The following is a 24,419-nucleotide window of genomic DNA, read 5'->3' on the forward strand; positions in this document are numbered from 1 at the left end:
TTTTTTTCTCTCTCTCTAGCATGAAAATTGTGTCTCTTAGCCGGGAGGAGGACGTGTCTTCATGTAACGCTGCTTTGCTTTTGTCTGCGTACAGCTGGAGTCTGAACGAAGAGACCACAGCTGTTAAATGCTTTAGATTCATTTCCCCGCTACATCTCATACTGGGAGCAGATGTTGGGTCTGCCACCTAGCGGCAGCTCACAATTATATATTTTATAGCTCTGTGTTCAAAAAAATACTTGGCTTGAATATACCTTAAATGCGTAGTATTGTAGGCTTACATAAGCGTATCTTTGTCGTTAAGTGGAGACGTGCTGAATGTTTGGTGAGGTCACTGTTCAAGTTTGTGAAGCGGCAGAAGTAGGCGGTGTGTGCGCAGAGACTCCTCCTGTGGTGATGAAGTTCAGATGCGCGCTGCTCCGTTTGCGCGCACACAGGAGCTCCGCGACGTTACGGGTGGATATAAAGATGTGACTCCCACCACTATGGGAATCTTTTGCGAAGACCAAAGACATCTCCGTGTGGTGCGGTCTTGATTTCGGACTATATACACTCATTTGTAGCGGGAACACAAAGCCAGCTGCGGTGTGTTTGCACATCCACAGCGGTATTCGCGTCCGCCCCCCACTTTCACAGCTTCTCCAGCCCGAGGAAAGGAGAAGCTCCTCTCGCGCTCAGCAGCTTTGGAACAGTTTTCCCGGACGTAGCGGTGTGCGTTTTTATATTCGGACTCGGGAAATGTCGGCATGGCCGCCTCGGGAGCACATAAGTGTCCGAAAAGTGAGAAGTTGGACGAGGCACAAGCTTTGGCCAAAAGCTGCGCGGGGAGACCAGACTTCCTGCCTTGCGATGGACTCTCCATTTGCGCCACACACAGCCACGGGAAGTGCTTCAAGCTGCACTGGTGCTGCCACTTGGGCTGGTGTCACTGTAAGTTCTGCTGCATGCGCCAACACGTCTCCTCTTTGTCACAAATATGTGTGTCACCATTGGAATGATGGTCGTAAATGTGTCTCATTACGAGGTGAAGCAAACCTGTCAAGTCTTAACCGCGTCGACCCGCAGGAAAAAGACAGCCCTACTCTCACTTTTACAGGCTACACTGGCCAGCAGGAACGTTTACACTTGACAAGCATAAGACTGCGTAATATTTAATTACTGACTAAATTACGCGCATCTTCATTAACATCACAAACCTATGTCAGTGACTACAATAATTATATTGTCATTCCTGTAATAACCAGGAATTACAAGGCCATTTGAAATCTAATAGGATACAATATAGCTCAACATTTTTTTCTTTAGTTTTGCATTTCTTCATTAGTTTGACTTACACTGCTCCCCTGTGCCGTAGAATCCAGATGTGCCTGTGCCAGTAACCTCACATGAATTTAACATCCGTAATATTGCACACCACCTCTCCATGGCTATAAAAACTAAAGGCTCTATTCCCCAAACTATGAACAAGCACATTTTGGGGACATCCGGTGAACAGTCCATCCATCACTGAGAAACAGCTTGTAGACATCACACGCTTGAATCACCACTTTCATTTCTGCTTTTTCATGACATGAACATGATCACACAGTCAATTCATATTCTTAACAGCATTCCTCTGTGTTGGCAAATCCACAGTTTCCATGGTTATCTGAGCAGAACTATTAAAAAGACATTGGCCTTTTGTTAGGGGAATCATGGGTATTGTAGTTTATTCTTAGACCGTCCCACACACATCACCTGGAGTTTAGAGTGTTCATTTTATGACACATCAAAATGGAGCTGTGTAGATAGAAGTGGGATCTTTAAAAGGCGCATTGTGTAACTTTTCTGTTGGGTCCATCAAATGCTTTTCTGCATGGAGATGTTACTGCTTTGTCTTGAATTTTTTGAGTATGATATTACATTTTTCTATCTTCATGGAGACCAAACCAGACCAAGTAACATGTCAGATCTGTGGAGACGCCCCGCTCACAGTCAGAATGTCTGTTTTTCTTGGCATTTTTGAGCTATAGAACCACCTGTAATTTTAATAAATGTAAGATAGAGATGTTTAATGTCTTTCTGTGGAACATCCCGGGCAGAGCAGTGATATATCCATAGAAACAAGCAGGCGATGGACCCTCTACCAGAAAAGTTACACAGTGCACCTTTAAAGCATGGGTTTCAAATGTCAGATTTTTAAAGCGTATCCCAAATGTGTGCTCAAGCCGACAACCAGAATGTATTGGCTGTTAAGTGTATGCCATAAATTAATTTAAAAGATGAGTTGTACAAGAATAACCCATTACTAAGACCATAAAATAAAAGTGGCTATTTCATAGAGAAAGAGCGATCTATTAAATTGATATTTGCACTTTCTGCATTATCAGCCGTCACCCTTAAAGGTCCTATATTACACAAAACTGACTCTTGTGAGCTTTAAGCAGTGTTAGGATGTTACCTCATCAAAAACATACCCAGAGTTGTGTTTTGTTTCATTTTTGTTTGAGCAACCCCAGCTGAAAAATTGTCTGTTCCACATTGTGAAGTGTGTGTGTGGTAGTTTTCAAGTTAACAGCTCCTTTTACCTTTTGTTCAGCAGAGATGAACACTTCCAGGGCTGAAATCATCACCAAATGATTCTAGTGAAGGTGTATGGAGTTTAAAAACACAGTGGAGCCCTTAGTATCACCACATGATGTCACAAGGCGGAACAGTTTTTTCTGGTTGAAAGAAGAACTCAGCCAAAACATAGGGTTTGAGTGTTAAACATGTGTGAATGAAACAAAACACAATTCCCAGTCTGTTTGTGATGAGGAAACAACATTAATAGATTGGCAGAACATCATTTTTTGTTTGACCCAACCTGCTGCCTAAAGAACATGCACGAAATCTTATATGAACACTTAACTACGAAGAAAACACTTCAAAAATGTGACTTCACTGCATCTGGTTTGTTTTAAACCAAGGTTGTGGAAGAGTCTGCATTAAATTACAATGAGATAAGTTGAGGAAAATAATAAAATCGTCCCTTCATAATATCAACCTAATAATATCAGCAGACTTTGTGGGCGATTTATTTCTCTAGATTCTAGACGATCATTTATAAGCAGTGGCCATGAAAAAACACATATCCATTGATCTCTTTTTAAATATGGTTGTGTTTTTGGTATACAGATAGTATTTAGTGTCTATTGATTGCAATCATATCAAATGGAAGACATAATAATTTTTTGAACTACAATGAAAATATGCCTTATAATGAAGAAATGTTTGAACAAATGAAATAAGGAAATTTGCTCTTGCATCTTATTTTAAAAAAATATTAGTGATTTTAACAAACAAAACGAACAAAAATATAAAAAATGAAACAAAATAAAATGAAACTGTTTGAATCACTATTCCTATGTCCATGTTGTTTCTCAAGTAACCCAGTGTAATTATCCGGTGCAGCCTAATTCATTGACCAACAAATCCAAGCTTTGAAATCCACCCTGACGATGGCCCTTATTTTGGGTGAAGCCTTTGTGTTGCCATAGTTACACTTAACAACAATTGCAGCTGCAGGTCAGGCTGTACGAGATTACTACTAACCGTGGGCTTTGTTGAATTTTCAAGGCATTTACCCATACTGAGGCTTATCACGATAACAAATTTTGAAGTGGGATATATTGTCACCGTAAAGCAGAATTATCCATAAAAATATTTAAAATGTACAATATTGTTAAAGGTGCACTGTGTAACTTTTCTGGTGGAAATATCATTACTTTGTCTAGAATGTTTCACAGTATGGTATTAAACCTTTCTATCTTCATGATGACCAAACCAGGCCAAGTTACAGGTCAGATCTGTGGAGAGGCAACCCCACTCACAGTTAGAATGCCTGTTCTTCTATGTTTTTTTTTTTGTTTTTTTTTAAGTTATTAAACCACGTATAATTGAAGAAATATAAAGTAGAGCTGTTTAAAGTCATATTGTGGAACATTCCAGGCAGAGCAATGACATATCCATGGAAACAAGCAGGTGATGAACCCTCCACCAAAAAAGTTACACAATACACCTTTAAATATTTTTGATCTGCAATAAATAAATGGCTGAATGTAATTAATCATTTTTGTTCATAATTCAACTTTCTTCAGCTAATACAAAGAAAAGGTAAATACTGATAAATATTGACAACAAAAACTTATTGTTTCATCCATCATACAGTGAATGATAAGTCGATTGCAGAGATATATTTGTGTTATTTCTATATATTTTTATGTACTTTTATACAATTATGCTTTATTTGCAGTGGTGGAATGTAACAAAGTAAAAGTAGTAAAGTATTGTACTTAAGTGAAAAAAAAATCTGGTATCTTTACTTTACTTTAGTACATTTTAGAATGGATACGTTTTACTTTTACTTCACTTCATTTGAGAGCATGTATCTGTACTTTGTACTCCACTACAGGACTGAAAAGTAAAAGTATTTCTATTAGAGTTTGAGACCTCAAAATATGCGAGAAATACTTTTACTTTTAGTCTTTACTTACTTTACTTTTATTTTTTTCATATGACAAGTATTTCTTTGCTCTGGTATCTGTACTTTTACTTAAGTAACAAAACAAAATCAAGTGCTGGTACTTCTTCCACCAGTCTCATGCTATTTCTGCTCCATAGTTAGAATTTATTATTGTGTCCAAATAATTTCCCTTGTGGATCAATAAAATTTGTCTAAGTATAAGATATAGTGATTATCATGACAGGCCTAACCATACTTTATTGTTGTTAAATGTTGTCCTTTGTCTGTTGTAGCTTTGCAGATTCCTGGCTAGCATTAGATTTCAATTTGTTGCTAAAATAAATGTTTTTAGGTGTTAGTAGTAGATGAAAGGTGTGACCAGCGCATTGCCAGACTCTCTGCAGTGGACAAGTTATTCTCAGAGACTGTTTTACTCCCCCACTGAGCTGTTACAATGCTGGTTTCCAAAGCACAAACGATGTAATGAAATGATTTGGACAACTTTAAATGGCCAACAGCACAGTAGAAGAAGAAGAAGAAGAAGAACAGAGGCCCATTGCAGTCTTCCTTCAAAGGGACAGTCTGGAATTTTGGACATAGGACCTCATTTCCTAGTGAGCCAGAGTGTTGGAGACGTGTGGAGACACTTTTTAAAAATATTCCATCCAGTCTCTGTGTTTGCAGAGGTCGCTAGTGCTAGGCTAGTGCATGTCAATGGCCATAGTTAGAAACTAAACAAAATTCCGGACTGTCCCTTTAAGGTTTTATATTACACAAAATTGAGTCTTGTTGTTGTTGTTACTTCCTGAAAAACATACCATATCCTGATAATATTGTACCCAGAGATTTGGATATCATTGCGTCCCTAATGTTCAATGTACAGAAACTCATATATTTTCCGATGTAGTTTTGCAAAGTCTTTCAACCCCTCCCTGCAATAAATATCCATGGTATTTTCGCAGCCCATCCGACCCACCCTGTACTTCCTTTTCCGATATAATCACAATAGCACGGGGCTGAGAAGCTGTTACGGCCTCCTCGTCTCCCCTCAGGCCCCATTTACCACGGCAACCATCCTCCCATCAACGAGGAACACAATCACCACCCCGTCCCCGCTCGGGCTTATGGCGAACCCGCGCAGAAAGAATCACTGTAATCTTTGCCTTGTAATCATTGGATTTACTAGTAGATGTCCCCATGTGCACAAAGCCAGGCCCGTTTGACAGATCTGATGTGGCAGGGAAGTGATGAGTTCCTTCCAGTGTTTATCACGAGCTAAACTTGGGTATTTCATGTTTCTGAGCCAGACCTAGTTGAGTTGCATCATTTTTTTTTTTTTCAGCTAGCTAACCCTGTCAGAATTTCAAGATTTGTGGTATCTAGTGGAGGCATTGGTGAGTTTTTGCTTTGAAGTGGTCCCATGACTTTTACTTCCAATTTATGCCATTTACATAATTAGCTCTGATTAAATTTGTGTGAAAGCTGATCCATTTAAAGGTTGATTTTTTTTTTTTTCACTATGTTATGTTCCAACAAGATAAATTTGTAGGAAAAGGAGCCCTTGCAATGCCAATTAGCCTCAGCGGTGTGTGATTTAACATTCTGGAAAGACCATAGCACCTTGCCTATCTTGGGTTTGTTATTAGCATAATTACGTTTTGAGCGTACCCAGATTTGAGCGTACCCACAAGGCATTAGCTCAAAAGTTTGGCTGTTTTTTATGCTTTACCACAAGGGCAAAATTGCAACTTTTTTGATAGTGGCTCCCACAGATGAATGGGGCAAGACACTTAACCCAGTTCGCCTCGAGTGTCTGTGTACAATATTATGTGAGTGTGTGCATCAATGGGTGAGTGTTTCCTTGTTGTAAAGAGCTTTGAGTGCCTTGAAGGTGGAAAAGCACTATAGAAAAATGACCATTTACCATTTACTATGAAAGGACACACATGAGGCTATTTCCTGATCTCCGTTATTATGTTGTTTCTTCATCGCAATCACTAGCGAGGCTGGTGCCACCTAGTGTCTGCTCAATTTCATTTCTCTCCAGCTAGTAGATCAGGAATCAGAATACACTAGATGGTTTACAAGAACCCCGGAAGTGCGAGCCCGGGCATCAGCCAATCAGTGAAGAGCCATACATTTTGTGTTGGCAACGATTCCCGAGATCGAGTATTTAAAGCCGGAACAACGACAATGTTTGGTAAATTTTATCAAGGGGAAAGACGTTATTGTCCTTCTTCCTACGGGATTTGGGAAAAGCTTAATATACCAGTTAGCGCTGACCAAATAGCAGCGATTGGTTACATTTTAAAAAAGTACCTGCCTACTGCCAAGTGAATGAATTGTAATGCTGAGAGGTCAGACAGTTTCCACGAAGTGAAACCGTCTGATGAATCACACTACACAAACATACTGAGAGTTGTGTTTTGCTTCATTCACACATGTTTAACACAGAGTTCTTCTCTCAAACTGAAAATACTGTATTCCACCTTAATAGGCTCTATTCACACTTACGTCAAAAACCAAGATGCGATCACAACTTCCCAAGCCCAGTTTTCTTCATCCAAATGTCATTGTAGTGTTCCATTATGTTCAACTAATAACAATTACAACCATACCTCAGTTTTCCTCATTTCCTGAGCGCACTGGGTACATGCGATTAGAAGATACGAGGCGCCAAATTCAAGGTGATTCCAAACAGCACGTAGCAGTCTTCATTTTACCGCTGATCACATTTACTTCAATGGGTTTTATCACAGTTGGTTTTAATAAATCCATGTTAGGCGAGCCCATTGTCGGTAACTACACTGGAAGTTGTAATCGCATCTTTCCAAACGTCCTTCTTGGTTTGTGACCTAAGTGTGAATAGAGGCTATACAGGAAGTGCTCCAAACTACATGCATGTTCACTAGAATCATTTGGATAATTTCAGCCCTGGAATTGGCAACCTCCACTGATCAAAAGGTCAAAGGTAGATGTTAACTTGGAAACTACTACTTCATGACATCACAAGGTGGAAGAGAGCATTTGAGCTTTGGAGATGTAGACAGAGGATTACCCAAACATGTGTGAATGAAACATAACACACCTCCAGTTATGTTTTTGATGACATAACAGCGTTCTAACATGACTAAACACTCACAAGAATCAATTTTGTGTAATGTAGTACCTTTAAGTTTTCTCAGATTTGAGCATACCCACAAGGCATAACTCAAATGTCTGGCTAATTTTTATGCTTTACGAAAAAAAAGCAAGATTGCAGATAACATTTCTGATAGTGGAGTTAACACGCTTAAAATCATCCTTTGCTTTGATGACAAAATTGAAGGGAAAAAAAGCGATTCGAATTTACTTTTAGACGTCCATTAACTGAGCTCTGAATTAAACCGATTTGAAGACATTTGAGAAGTGAGATGAAAGCGACGCCTATATGACACCATTTGCCGGTATAAGATGATTGCAAACTAAAAATAGCAAGCATGTTCAAACACTGATATTATCACAATACTCATCAGAGCAAACTAAATCAGGCTGATGAGGTGTACTGGATGACAGCTCTGATTAGTTTAATTATAGGCCAGTCTCACACACCAGCATGTTTATCGTACAAGTGCATTACTGTAGGGATACTGTGTGCATTCACTCCCATAATGCTGCATTTATCTTAGAGGAAAGAAAACACATAATTGGACTAGAAGAAAACTTTATTTGCCAAAGTGTTTAGAAACTTTTAAAGACAAGAGTAGTTCAGCTCTTTTTTAATGAGAAATGTTTACTTTGTTATCTCTTCATTTCAGATTCTTGTTTATTGATGCCATTTTGAGCACTTTTCACCAATTAAGCCTTTTTTTTCTGAACTTCTTCACTCACTTATCTGAAGAAAATGTTATAGCTTTGTCTAGAATGATCCAAAGATTTATATAAATGTATCTTGTTTTTCATTTATTCAATTACAGACCAATAAATACCTGTTTAGTTGTATCACCTACTTGTACCCATAGACTGTATAAAGAAGAGGACTTGAGGAGTTTGGCGTCACCCAAAGCGTTCAGCTCCAGTCAAATAAAGCTCACCAAGGCTAGCAGTTATAAGAGCGAATTTAGAGACAGTTCCATAATTGGAATAAGAATTTATCTACAGACAAAACAGTGAAATAAAAACAGCAGGATCATGTAGAGCTCGTTAATACGAACATTTTAAAACTAAAACGACCGCCTCGAGGCATGCAATTTGTTTAATTTAATTTGAACTTTAATTTGGTTTATTTTTAATTTATTAATTTTGTGGAACATTGCTGGCAAAACTGCATTTCCAGTGAGCAAAAATAAAACCAAACACAGCTCCACTGATCTGCTTTATCATGATAGAATGCTTCCCACTTACAGCTGCAGATATCTTCGCACTTCATGTCTAGACGCACAAGTCATTTATTTACTCATTATTTAATCCTGGACTCTCCACGGGGCGACTAACCTCTGAATGTGTTTCCGTTGTAATTCTCGGCTTCTTTTCCCTGGACGGCCATGTTCCAGAATACACTGACCTGCTGAGTCTAGCACTACCACAGCTCCAGTGAAAACGAGCATCATGTCTGTGCTTGTACCATTAAAGATGAAGCTGGTGAGTGACGCAGAATATTAAAGGTGCACTGCGTAACTTTTCTACTGGAGGATCTGCCATCTGCTTAACTTCATGGAGATGTTGTTACTTTAGAACAGGGCTGTCAAACTCAGATTCACAGAGGGCCAAAATTAAAAACTCAGACTAAGTCGTGGCCCAAACTAAATATTTATTCATCTGTTTTCTCTTCTTTCGAGATATGTAATGTTAAACCTTTTCTTATTAAAATAAATGTTTAATAATAATTTTGCTTAAACATTGAATCCAGAACAAGCAGAATATAAAATAATCACAAAATTTTAAATAATGTCTCTATAGTCTATCTGTAGCCGGTGGGCCAGCTCTAATACATATTTGAAATGATCTCGCAGGCCAAATATTATTAAATTGCGAGTCAAATTTGACCCCCGGGCCTGAGTCTGACATGTCCGCTTTAGAATGTTCAAGAATGTTCCATGGTAGAGATTAAACCTATCTATCTCAATTATCATCTTTATTAGCAATAGAAACCCCCGTAATGAATAAATGCTAATGCAATAGAAACCCCCGTAATGAATAAATGCTAGATGGATGTGTTTAATGTCATACCATGGAACATTCCAGGCAAAGTAATAACATCTCCACGGAGTATGTGATGTACCATCCACCAAAAAAAAAAAAAAAACCTTTACTAACTATAAATATAGATCAAATTGTGAACTCGTAGGACTACAACAAAGGTTGATTAGATTTGTCATGTATGGTCAGAGTGGACATTATTAACAACTCCAAGACCATTAACGAATACCGGCTCGAGCGTTCCCCTCGCTGGAAAGTCCAAGGGCGAGCGTCCCATTGTTTTGGCGGGAATGTCCTCCTCCTCCCTCTGGACGCCTCCATCTCTTGGGTGGCACACGAGTGACTACTGTGCCCGGGAGAGGTGGGACATTCTCGCACTATAATGTCCTGAGTTAGAAAATCAGCGTTCTATGTCATAATAAAATGAAATGTGTAGCGAGACCAAATGTCGGGCCTTGTTTATGTCATTTTACCGATCCTTCCGAACTGAGGCCTCACTGGTGGACTATTCCAAGGACATAATACCCATGAAAAATTGACAGATTATACATAAAGTGTGTGCCTCACTTGTGGACTATTCCTGACGAGAAATTTGACACACTGTATTTACTCTCTTTGTTTTTGTTTGAGACCACTAATTTTTGCATATTTTGTTTATCTGTATGATTAAATGTGTTGAGATAAATTGTAACTTGCTTGTTTAATTAATACATATATATATATATATATGTATATATAATATATAATGTTTTTATTTATATATATAATATATAGATTAACTAACTCAGTTTCATAAAGGGTACAATTCCAGGGGACTTCCCAGCCTGGGGACTTTCCAGCTTAGGGATCTTCCAGCCAGAGGGACTTTCCAGCTGATTTTCGCATTATCATTAGGAGAAAACTGAAATTCAAACTGTTAAAGGTCCACTGTGTAACTTTTCTGATGGAGGGTCCCCCATCTGCTTGTGTACCGGCCTGGCATTATTTTGTGTTTAATCTATAGCGTAGGTTTTTATTGATCTATAAACTTACATTATTACTGTTAGTCAGCTCGCTTCTCCACCAATCTGACATGTAACTTGGCCTTTTGACGTCACCTGCTGTCTCCATAGAGATAAATAAGTGTAATGCCGTACTGTGGAAAATTCCAGGCTACATCTCCAACACTCCACCAGAAGAGTTACAGATTGCACCTTTAAACTAACACAAGAATCCCATGAAAAACATTTTAAAAAAATCATGTTTTACCTTTAAAAAGACAAGATATGTTGTTCTCTGCAGAGGACATTTTACTATTTCAATAACTGCAGGCTTTGTGATTTGATAATTATGCCAACTTAACTCGCAATTTTAGTTCAGTTTCATCCTAACACTATTATTTTGATTTGATTCATGCACGTTTGAGTATTTGTGCATTGTCCAGGCTCAGAAAATTTCTATTTGCACCTATCCCCTATCCCTGCCCACAGCTCTAGCCATTCAAAAAGTCAACTTGAAATTATTTGAAAAAGTTAAACTCCAGGTCGGACATGGAGGATTAAAAATGGTGATACAGTTTTCCAAATAAGAGATTCTGCTGCTTGCTCCCGTGAAATGCCACTATGAAGCGTGGGGTCAGTTTTGAAGAGGAAATCAATGGACCTGTTCCTGTTAGAGTTTTATTTCACCGCTGCACTTCACAATGAACACAGTGTGAGATAATGCTCTAGTTATGGGGTGACAGTAGCTCAGGTCTGGTTGGCAGTTCAAATCCCGCTCACACCATAAACATCATTGGTTGACCGGAAAGATCCACCCTTCCCACAAGTCGGCGGCGCAGTTCCAGCTCCCACGGATGAATGCTGTTGTTGTGTCCTTGGGCAAGACACTTAATCCACTTCATCCCCAGTGTCTGCGTTCGCTGGTGTGTGAATGTGTGTGTGAACGGGTGAGTGGTTCCTTCCTGTTAAAGCGTTTCAGACTACCAGGACTAAACCAGGACTAAACCAGGACTAAACCAGGACTAAAGCAGGACTAAAACCAGGAGTAAACCAGAACTAAAACCAGGACTAAAGCAGGACTAAAACCAGGACTAAACCAGGATTAAACCAGAACTAAAACCAGGACTGAACCAGGTCAAAACCAGAACTAAAACCAGAACTAAACCAGGACTAAAACCAAGACTAAGCCCGAACTAAAACCAGGACTAAAACCAGGACTACACCAGCACTAAAACCAGGACTAAAACCAGGACTAAACCAGATCTAAACCAGGACTAAACCAAAACTAAAACCAGGACTAAAACCAGGTCTAAACCAGCACTAAAATCAGAACTAAACCAGGACTAAACCAGCACTAAACCAGGACTAATGTCAGGACTAAAACCAGGACTAAGCCCAAACTAAAACCAGGACTAAACCAGGACTAAAACCAGGACTACACCATGACTAAACCAAAACTAAAACCAGGTCTAAACCAGCACTAAAATCAGAATTAAAATCAGGATTAAAATCAGAACTAAACCAGGACTAAACCAGCACTAAACCAGGACTAATGTCAGGACTAAAACCAGGACTAAACCAGGACTAAAATCAGGATTAAAACCAGGACTAAACCAGGACTAGGACTAACCAGGGGGGCGGCTGTCTCAAATTTACCCAATTTGAAAACCCCTGCAGTATGGCATTAAACCTTTCTATTGTCGTGGAGACCAAACCAGGCCAAGTTCCTGGTCAGATCTGTGGAGAGGCGACCCCGCTCACAGTCAAAATGTCTGTTTTGGTTGTTTTTTTTGTATTTTTGAGCAATAAAACCACCTGCAATTGAACAAATGTAAGGCAGATCTGTTTAATGTCATATTGCGCAACATTTGAAGCAGGACAATGAGATTTCCATAGCAACCAAAAAGTGACAGTGGTAGAAACGCGTTATATAAAAATGTGACCATTTATAGTATTTTCCTGCGTATCAGAAAAGGCACATGTCTACAACAATTCATACATTACATAAGAGTATTTTTGTGTTTTCATTCGTGTCGCCTGAAATGGAAAAAACATAATTGCACTCTAACCACAGGGGACCGTTACAAGCATGTTTTTAAAATTAGTTTTAATGGATTTCCATGCAAATAATTAGAAAAGGTCAACACTGCACCGCTTGTTCCAATAAATAATGTAGAAAATAAAAAGAAGGAAATGCACGCCACATTTAGGACACGTCTCGCAAACCGGTGCCAATCAACTTTGCAGAAATAAATAATTTTTGCGGGAGATGTTCTCGTAAAGCCTGATTAAAAAGTGTAGTAAAGTAGAGACGGGAAACAGGCCCAGCTGGTGACAACATTAGTCCAAGCCTCTCATTAGCAGTAATTAGCCATGTTTAGTGTCACAGCCAATACATTGTGTCTGATGAAAGCGCCTGTTCACTCAATGTAATATAAACACAGCACCTGGTCTGGGACTGTTTGTGTGCTTTAAATCCACTGTTGAATGAGTACAATTATCGTTATAGCTGCAGTCAATTTGTCATTAAGGGAAAAGCAAGGCAGCCTGCGTTGGTTTAACTTTTGCAGTGATTCAAGACAATTTGTAAATCCCCAGTTGTATGTCTATCGCTCAGACTTACTTGTAGCTCTTATTGGATAAAAGTTGTAGAGTTAATGCTGCGGGTGTGTGGCTTTTCACGAATTTAACGCTGTCACGGTTTGGCATTGATCTTCTCTGTCTCCATGGAAACAAGCAGGCCACTAAGTTACAGGTCATATCTGTAGAAAGGAGAGTAACAGGGTAGTCGCGGAGTCTTAAAAAGGTCTTAAATTTCATGTTCCTAAATTAAGGCCTTAAATTATGTTGCCCAAGTCTTATTTTTTCATAAAGGTCTTAAATTTCATTAGCCTATTTTTTTGTTTACTCAACCGGGCTGCAGTGCGATGTTAAATGGAGGGAGGAGAAAACAACAACAATGTGAAATCTCATAACGTGAATGAACATCTAATTTGGAGTATGCGCAAACAATACTTTGGTTTCAGGCGCCGACGGCAATGAGTAAACAGTCAGTACAGTGGAGGAAGATGTTGGATGGATCATGAGGAAGTGTAGGTTTAATCTAGCCTGATTTATCAGCCAATTTTACTTCATTTTACTTTGTTTCATTTCGTGCAAACCGTCTGACCTTGCAGCCTTAGATTTCGTTCGCTCGACAGTAGGCGAGTACTTTTTATCATTTAACCAATCGCTTTTATTTTGTGGTGATGTATGTAATGCGCTGCTAACGGGCTAACTGGTATATTAAGCTTTTCCCAAACCTCGTAGGAAGAAGAGCAATAACGTCTTTCCCCTTGATGAAATTCACCAAACGTTCTCTTTGTTCTGACTTTAGATCCTCGATCTCGGGAATCGTTGACAACACTGAATATATGACTCTTCACTGATTGGCTGGTGCCCGAACTCCTACTTCCGGAATTTTTGTGAACCGTCTTTTGTATTTTGAATCCTGATCTAGTCGCTGGAGAGAAATGAAATTGAGTGGAGGCACTAGGTGGCGCCAGCCTGGCTAGGTTTAATCCACAGGGGCTCTTAGATTCTAGATATAATACCGGTAGTTGATTGGCCATTATTAGAATCAGATCTGTTGTTTTTTTCACCTGCATAATGGGTGCGATGTTGGTCTTAATTTTTCAAGTGGTCTTAAAAAGGTCTTAGAAAAGCCTTAACTTTGGGGTAGTCAAACCCGGGGATACCATGAGTAAATACAGAGTAGAAAGTGTAAGAGAGGAGTAAGAATGCATGGTGTGATACTGTTAGCACAATAGTCTTTCTGCAATAGACTGTATAAAGGCTCCAGGCAAATGAATCTCAGGAGACTGGCAGTTAAAGCATTGAATCTGGAGCCAGTTCCATATTAAGACTAGGAATTTATTTACGTACAAAATAATGAAATTTTCTATGTAAAGTCAATTGGAAACAGTCAATGGAGTCGGTAGTGCCCCCATGCTCACTTCCTATTTGGAGCCCGACAGCTAGAAAGTTGGCTAAGTCCATTTATACATAGGGATGTAACGATATTCAAATCTCTCAATACAGTATTTTCATGATATACATCCCACGGTACGATATTTATTGCGATATTTTGTAGACGTGAACAAAATTGTGAAAATGCAACTTGCCTTGACGGGACTTTTGTTCTGTCATAAACCAAAGAATTAAGATTTGAATGTGCTTAAAAATTATGATTATTTGTATTTGTATTACTTTTCATGTAGTGTGCACTGTAATGGAGCAAAGGATCATGGTATATGTAGTTCACTCAGTTTTTTTAGCTATTGCTGCACCAAAACAATGAAATTAAGCAAAGTTGTTGTAATTCGATATATTGTGACGGCCCACAGTATTACTGTGAGACATTTCACGATACAATATGGCGATATTTCAGTTATTGTTACATCCCTATTTATACAGTATATGCGTCGGAGAGAGTTCAAGATGGATTTTGTTGAGTTTGTGAGCTCACAAATATAGCGTAAATCCTTCTTGCTGTGCAGGTTACCGATTTTCCATACCACTAACCAATGGGATTTGCTATTTTCAAGGTAGTTTTGAAAAACAGCTGTAATTGAATAAATGATTTAAGTTTAATGGCATATTGTTGAACATTATTTTATTCATGGATCATTAAATAATGTACTTGTAAATGAGTGTGGTTGATGTCATATATTTTGGTTGCGTCTAAGGCTAATCATTGAGCAGCATTGTGCGTACTTTAAGTCTTCTTTTCCAATAGAATGATCCTGTCTCCTTGAAGACAGATGGGCTGTGTCAGGTGCTCCTCTGCACTCAGTCTCTCTGCTCCCACTGGGGAATCTGCAGTTTTATCGGTTTAAAACACTGCACTATATTATTGACCTGTTCACTGGCCAACTACCGGCTCATCCCCCATCACTTCATTCACTTCTTAATCAATATAACCCTTAAAATAATATGTTTAGCATATGATATGGAAATAATGAGTCATGCAATTACTGTTTTATTGATGTATACAGGCAAAGTTCATTGATCTGCTATTAAAATACAGAAATCCACACAGATCCCAGAGGAGCTCTTCAAATTAAATGAAAGACCATCTTCATAATCATCATCATGCGCAATCAGGCGTGCGCTGTGGAGCTTAATTTCACGAGGGACAGAGGGGCTCTTGTGTTATGCCATTGTGTAGCAAATAGAAGCTTCTAGGTGTTCAGTGGAGCTGTGCTTTGTCTGCTTGAATGCTGTATTTAGATTGTGACTGCTGTGGGCAATGTGCAAATTAGCCAGGAGTCCAAAAGAAAAATGTTCAGTTTGTGAGAAGAAACTCAAAGGCTGAACTTATTAAAGCATGACCAGGGTGAAAAATCACAATAGTCTTTTTTTTTTTTTTTTCTATTTATTTATTATTTTGTTAAATTATAATAAGGAAAACAAAAATAGACAAAAAATTTATAAAATAAAGTGGAGTATGACGTCACCCATAGTATTCAGCTCCAATTAAATGAAATGAAAATTAAAATAGATTGTTTTATAAACATTTTAAGACCAAAATGACGAGGCTTAGTGCACACCACAGTTGATTGGATCTGAACCATAGACTGAACATAAATGACAAAGGTTGCAAACAAGTAGACCCTAGATTATTAAAGGGCCCATATTACACTATTTTCTGATCTGTTATAATGTTGTTTCCTCATCACAAACAGACCTGGAGTTGTATTTTTTTTCATTCACATAAGTTTAACATACAAAATATTTAGGCTGAGTTATTTTCTCAAACTAAAAACACTCTGTTCCACCTTGTGAAACATGAAGTGCTCTACTGTGTTGATAAACTCCACACACCTTCACTGGAATCATTTGGAGGATTTCAGCCCTGGAATTGCCCATCTCTACTAAACAAAAAAAGTAAAAGTAACCACCGCGTCATGACATCACAAGGTGGAACAGAGCATCCTGAGCTTTGGAGATGTAAACGGACAAATAATGTAGGATTACTCAAACAAAACAAACCCCAGGTATGTTTTTAATGAGGTAACAACATTCTAACATTGCTTAAAGCTCAGAAGAGTCAATTTTGTGTAATATAGGACCTTTTAAAATGACTATTAAGATAATAGAAGTGTGCAAAAATATCGTGGGCTGCTGTATCGATATATCACCAAGAGTATTTTTTATTATATTTAACTAATTATTTTGTTACAGAGCTACAGTTTTGTTGTTTGTTTAGTGGAAGGAAACTTGTTTATGCGACACATTTGACATTTTCACTGTTCTGAGGATTAAAATATTTGTGTTTCATGTAAACTTTGCACAAGAAGTGGTTTAACAAAGACTTTTAGTATCACAACAATGATTTAATTTGATTTTAAATATAACATATTCAATTGTATTGAATTGAAACCTCACTGTGTCGAGATATGTATTGTATCGTGGCTTATGTATCGAGGTATGTATCGTATCGGCAACTTCTTAATGATATTCAGCCTTAATAATGAATGTATCTTCTGTTGCGTAGTTTACTATACCATGTGACAGGCGTTTCGTTTGAGTTGACGTCCATTGACTTGACGACATCATGTGTGACTGATGAAAGAGCCGCACCATAAAGAGGCCCTTATGCTGATGTATACTGTCCTTTGAAATGTAGATTACACCCACTGCACTAATCCCCAGGGTCCACTGCGTAATCCCACCTCAAGGAAGGCCTGTCCCAGATGGCCTTGTGGAGCTGTGCGCGAGCTTTGTGTTGTGTGGTTGAGAAGAGAGAGAAGAAGCGTGTTTGGAGCAACTTGAGGGTAGATTTATTTATGCAGGAGGAGTTTCCATGACACGGCACACTAATACTGAGAGAGAGATGGGAGATTAGATAACAAATAATCTGTTATTAGCCCCTGCGAGTAGACTTCAGCATGTCAAACTGAAATGTTGGGAGGGGAGTGTACACGTGCTTTGTTTGGAGGTGATTTAAAGGTGCATTGTGTAACTTTTCTGGAGGAGGTTCTATCACCTGCTTCTTTCTATGAATGTGCCATTGCTCTGCCTGGAACGTTCCACAGTATGACATTAAGCAGCTCTACCTTACTTTTCATAAATTACAGGTGGTTTTATAGCTCAAAATTGCCCAGAAAATCCAGCGTTATGACTGTGAGTGGGGTCGCCTCTCCGCAGATCGGACCTGTAACTTGGTTTGGTTTGGTCTACATTAAGATAGACAGGTTTAATGCCATACTGTGAAACATTCCAGACAAAGCAATAACATCTCCATGGAGAAAAGCATTTGACTGACCCTCTACCAGAAAAGTTACACAATGCACCTTTAACTTTTTTTTTTTAGCAGTTATCTGTGTGTAGTAGTGACTAGGGGTGTGCAAAAATATCGAAATATTGATATATCGTATCGCTTAATGTATCTACAGTGTTGATATCGTTGGCTGCTGTATCGGTATATCACAAAGAGTATTTTTTGGTATATTTTAATTATTTTGTTACAGCGCTACAGTTTTGTTGCTTGTTCAGAAGAAGGAAACTCATTTATGTGACACATTTGACATTTTCACTGTTCTGATGATTCAAATTGGCGTGTTTCATAACTTTGCACAAAAAGTGGTTTAACAAAGACTTTTAGTATCACAGCTTAGATTTAGCCTTTATTTTTTCTTGAACCATATCGAATCGCTTTGAAATATATCATATCAAATCGAAAGTGCACCGTATCGAGATATGTATCGTATTGTCACCTATGTATCGAGGTATGTATCGTATCGGCGACTTCTTCATGATACCCAGCCCTAGTAGTGATCACTGACCAACTACAGAACCCTAAACTAGATATAAACCTGGGATCTTCTGCTTTAAGGGGTGAAGCGCACAATCCTGAGTGTTTAAATTGTACAGACACTTACTAATCGATGTCATTTGTTAAATACATTTACCAGACCTCTGTAAATGAAATTAGGGATGCATCGATACCAATACTTGCATCAAATATCAGCGATGATACTGAAAAAATTGCTGTATCATGTATCAGTTCCAAGATTTTGGTTAAACTGGTTGAACCTTTAACTGAATGTGACGAGACTATTTAAAAACAGATTTCGACCTTGAATGTCTCGCAACTTTTATTCATATGAAGCTGTTCAGTAGTTACGTGAAGGATAAGTAACAGTTACATAACACAAATGGATCTCTTGTGTAATTAATTAACTGTGTTTTAAGGAAATAAGCGCATTTTTCCATCCCAACAGTGGTATTGGCAGAACTAAATATATCGGGTTAAGGGTTAGGGTTCGGTATGGGAACTGAAAAAGTCAGATCAGTGCATGCCTAATTGAAATAATCAAGGTTATACATAAACTGAATGTGTTAGAGTATGTAATGTATTATAATATATGTATAGTGTTATTATAATTAGTTTTGCCCCAGTAAAGATTCAATATAAAAGCAGGTCATTGGGTTAAAATGTGGCTACTGCGCTGTCTGCATCTAATTATAAAATATAGTTAAATCTGACCCAGACTGCTGTGCTGTTGGCAGTGTCACACAAACTCTGCTCTGCTTTTGAAAGTTCTGAGACATGCTTTTACACTCATTGCAGTTTTTATATGGATGCTCATAATTACGGGTGTGCAAAAATATTGAAATATCGATATGTCGTGATACTAAATTTGGTGATACAGTATTGTTATCATGGGCTGCTGCATTGATATATTGCTAAGAGTATATTTTGGTATCTTTGGTATTTTTTTGTAACCGCACTACAATTTTGTTGCTCATTTAGTGGAAGGAAACTTGTTTATGCATTAAATCAGGGGTGTCAAACTCAAATTCACAGAGGGGCAAAATTAAAAACTGGGACTAAATTGTCGGCCAAACTAAATATTTACTGAAAATTTTCATCAGCCTGTTTTCTCTTCTTCTGAGATATGTAATGTTAAACCTTTTCTTATTAAAATAAATGTTTAATAATAGTTTTGCTTAAACACCGAATCCAGAACAAAATAATAACACAATTTAAAATAAATAATGTCTTCATAGCCATCTGTAGCTTTTAAACTCCTTTTAAATGTTTTTTGTTTGTTTGTTTGTTTGTTTTACAAGCCAGCAACCAGTCAAAAATAACAACTTGCTTCAGTGAAAATCCAATCTTTCAACTATGAACAGTTAAAATCATGAAGAAAACATTCATCCAAGCTCAGTTTGCTAGACTGTGATTTATTCTGATACACATTGGTCCAAAGTAGATACAAATACTTGGCATTTGTTTTTAGACACAAGTCTTTCATCAAAGTAGTAGTAGTAGTAGTAGCAGTATTAGCGGTGCATGAGCCATACTGGTGCGGTAGCCGGCGGGTCAGCTCTAATACATATTTGATACGAGCTCGGGGCCAAATATAATTATATTGCAGGTCAAATTTGGCCCCCGGGCCTGAGTCTGACATGTCTGCATTAAATAGATGATTCATTATATTTAAAGTAGATGTGTTTCATATTAACTTTGCACAAGTAGTGATTTAACAAAGAAATATTGTTACTGAAATGTGTATGTGATATGTTTCTGTTTATTAAGAATAAGAGTATCGCCGTATTGTGATAGTATCGTATCGTGAGCCATGTATCGTATCGAATCGTGAGGGATTCTGTGATTCCCAACCCTACTAATAATGCATGCAGATAATGCACTTAATGACTTTATTGATTTGTGTTTTATTTTTGAGCTTTGGAGATGTAGACAGACTAATATTAAAGGATCAAACCGTGTGTGAATGAAACAAAACACAACTCCAGTTTTGTTTTTGAGGAGGTAACAACATTATAACATAATTTAAAGCTTACAAGAATCCATTTTGTGTAATTCAGGACCTTTGAACTCATTGCAGTGTCTGTTTGGATGCTAATAATAGACTTGGACTTAGACAAACTTTATTGATCCTCAAGGGAAATTATTTGGGCACAACAGCTCACACATCACAATAAATATAATAACAAAGAGCAAAAATATAAATGGTAATAAATTCTGAATAAGTAGCAAAAAAGAGCAAGAGACGGGCGTCAAATAAGACATACTTATATAAATGTAAATGTACAAGTCAAAATAAAATAGAAAGATAAGTAATAAAATATAAAATCACAGCTGACAACCAGAGGTCATAAGAAGATAGGCTGTAGGGAGTATTATTTAAATGCACTTGGATACAGCCCTTTTAACTTCATCAATAATGATAATAGTAATAATTCATTCATAAGGTGTTGAATCGAAGTACTATTTGCTATGCTGTTGTTGACACCAGAATTTAACATCGCAAAATGGACCTTTCAGATGCTTTGAGTCACTTTCCTACACAACAGTTACGCACCAGTTACATAACCGTGAATTCAGACCACTCCATGACTGTCCTTCATGTCCTTGTCGCTTTGGGCTCTATGTTTACTTAGCACAGAGGGACTATTCTGCTTTTAACAGGGGACTTAAGAGCAGCTCTAGTCTCCGAGGCAGGAAGTTGGGAGAGAGAGGTTTCACATGATGCTGGCTCAGGCTCTTCTCTGAAACCTGATGCCCTTCTCTCAGCCCAGACTGCAGACTCACACTGTGGAACTGATGCATGCTGGGTAAAAGAGGAAAGGGAGCTCGGCTAAGTGGACTCTGGACGTGCAGGGCAGGTGAAAAGGGTTCAGCCACTGGTGAGGGGAGGTTAGAGTATTACGGAGTTAGGATGGTGATGGTTTTGGAACATTATGTGATTTAGTATTTGCTTTTGTAAAATAAAAAGATGCTGTACTTTATTTTTAATGTCTGATTCGCAGCAGTCCAAAGTTATTCCTTACATTCTTAACATTCGTAGAATCCTAATTATTCACCTCAGTGAGTTTATAAGGTCAGAGTTTTACTGTCAATACTAACAACAACTTACATGCCAACTATCAGAGGTGGGGACTTGCAGGTTGTGACTTGGACTCGAGTAAGACTTGAGTCACTATTTTTAGGACTCGAGACTTGACTTGATAAAATTGGGACTCAACTTGGATTTGTAGGTCAGTGACTTTGGACTTGACTTTACTTGAAGCCCGTGACTTGAGAAGCACTTTAAAATCTGAATTCTTTCTATTCTGACCATAATGATTCACGCTAGGATCTTGTCAAAACATTTAAAAAGAACTCTTATGTATTCTATAAATACTCATATATAAATATACTATGCTTTTTTTAAGCACAATTTATCTTAAAAATCATATAAATTGATTGACTTGGACTTGACTTGGACTTATGGACCAGTGACTCGAGACTCGACTTGCAAAACAACGACTTGGTTCCACTTCCTCTAACTATATACCCCTTGGTTCCTGGAAAATAAAATGCTGTATAGTTGGATAAGTGTGTGCTTATGCTTATGACTTACACTATGAACTGGTTTTCCAATATATCTGTACATTGACGAAATCGTATAAAGCTACTTCAGTCTGATTTTATTATTCTTTGGAGTACAATAACAAAAACGACAAGAAAATTGTATTAATGAACAGACATGGAGAGACAGAGAGAGCGTATTTTGGTAAAACATTTTCTTTTAGTTCACAAAATCATTGACTTGACCTGTCACAATAACTCATTTTGAAGCACGATATATATCGCTAGACAATAAATATTATGTTGGCTATTTGTTTAGTCTAATTTGGTACTGTTTACATTTAGCACCTTTTCTGTTTTTGGTTTAATCTATGGGTCATCTAGGGGATAAGAGTGGGTGGTACACGTAGACCAGAGTGCACCTGGTTTTTGTTTGTTACTAGGGATGTAACAATAACGGAAATATCATGATATCGTATCATCAAAGTTCTCACCATAATATAGTGAATCATCACAATATATCGAATTTATAAGTTCCTTTGCAATAGTTAAAAAAAGACAGAGGGAACTACGTAGACCTTGATCCTTTGCTCCATTTCAGTGCAGACTACAAGAAGAAATAACAGTTCTAAGCACTTTTAATTTCTTTGGATTAAGTCTTGTCAAGGCATTTTAAGAGAAAAAAGTAGCATATGAACAGTTTTGTTCACAAAATATCACAATAAATATCGTACCATGAGATGTATATCGTGAAAATATTGTACCGAGAGATTTGGATATTGTTACATCTCTAATCGTGAGCCTCTCCACCATATCATGAGCTTTCCCACGATATCACAATAAATATCGTACTGTCAGGTTCATAAAAAAATATCATGATTGCAACAAAATATCCACATGCTAAATATTGGGCCCCAAAATACATTGCTTCATCTTAGATATATTACAGATTATTACAGAAGTCAATATAGTAATTATTGTAACAGGCTCATCGTTGACTACAGAGAAACAAGTACAGCCGTGACACAAGACGTATGTGTTCTGTCAGCGAGTGGGTGGACGGCGTTAGCATTTGACTGGCTAATCAGCTGCGTTTTGTGGATATCGAAGCTTAAAGGTCGAGGAATGCTATCAACTAAAAAGATTCTTGTGTGTGTGGAATTCATTAAACACGACGGTATGTGCTTTCTCGTTATGAACAGTTTAACTCGTACTTGTCGAGCTCAAGCCAACTTTATGAAATGCATGGATATAAAAGCAGCCAAACAAATTCATGAAGTTATTTTATAGGGCTAAGGGTTGTCAAAAGTTACTAATCATTACTACAAAAGTCACATTCACAGCACAGAAATGAACCTTTCTTGAATATATGTATCAGACTTCTCATGGATGACTGAACGACAAGGGATTACACAGATATAAGACCACATGGTAATATAAAAGAAAGTTATTTAAGCTTGAAAATCAGTCTGTTGTCTAAAGAACAAAGTTGGTTTTTTTTTACTATTATTATTATTATCATGGTAATCAGTTTTGAATATTGAGTCTATTCCTTAGTGTCAGTGTATTAATAATAAAATGACACATTGGCAGAAATGGCTTTTACAGATTTGTTTTGTGTGGATGTTTGCAAAATTGGCACAAATGGTAGGAGTAATTCTTCTCAAGATGTAAAAATATAGAGGATAATAGCGTGAGTTGTTACAAAAGATGAAGTACAGAGTCAATATCACTGTACAGGTGAAAATAAACAACAAATAGGTGCTTAAAGATGCATTATGTAACTTTACTGATGGACTGATCCCAGGACTGAACCAGGAGGACTAAATCAGGACTAAACTAGGACTAAAACAGGACTAAAACAGGACTAAAAACAGGACTAAACTAGGACTAAAACAGGACTAAAACAGGACAAAACCAGGACAAAAACCAGGACTAAAACAGGACAAAAACAGGACTAAACTAGGACTAAACCAGGACTAAACCAGGACAAAAACCAGGAATAAACCAGGACTAAACCAGGACTAAAAGTGGACTAAACCAGGACTAAAACAGGACTAAACTAGGACTAAACCAGGACTAAAACAGGACAAAAACAGGACTAAACCAGGACTAAAACCAGGACTAAAACCAGGACTAAAACAGGACGAAAACAGAACTAAACCAGGACTAAAACAGGACTAAACTAGGACTAAAACAGGACAAAAACAGGACTAAACCAGGACTAAACCAGGACTAAACCAGGACAAAAACCAGGACTAAAACCAGGACTAAAACAGGACGAAAACAGAACTAAACCAGGACTAAAACAGGACTAAACTAGGACTAAAACAGGACTAAACTAGGACTAAACTAGAACTAAAACCAGGGCCAAAACCAGGACTAAAACAGGACGAAAACAGAACTAAACCAG

General features: G+C 37.8%; 1 protein-coding gene across 1 annotated transcript in view; it reads left to right on the forward strand.

The window, feature by feature from the left end:
- Positions 1 to 393: 393 nt before the first annotated feature.
- zgc:162707 (UPF0524 protein C3orf70 homolog B) overlaps positions 394 to 24,419 on the forward strand; it is a 47,650-nt gene continuing 23,624 nt past the window's right edge. Inside the window, exon 1 of the mRNA XM_020931912.2 lies at positions 394 to 930. Coding sequence (XP_020787571.1) covers positions 747 to 930 — 184 coding nt within the window. The 5' untranslated portion in view covers positions 394 to 746. The remainder of the gene's footprint in view (positions 931 to 24,419) is intronic.

Source organism: Boleophthalmus pectinirostris, unplaced genomic scaffold (assembly GCF_026225935.1).
Source record: "Boleophthalmus pectinirostris isolate CB_2022bp ecotype Guang Dong unplaced genomic scaffold, ASM2622593v1 HiC_scaffold_1, whole genome shotgun sequence".
NCBI lineage: Eukaryota > Metazoa > Chordata > Actinopteri > Gobiiformes > Gobiidae > Boleophthalmus > Boleophthalmus pectinirostris.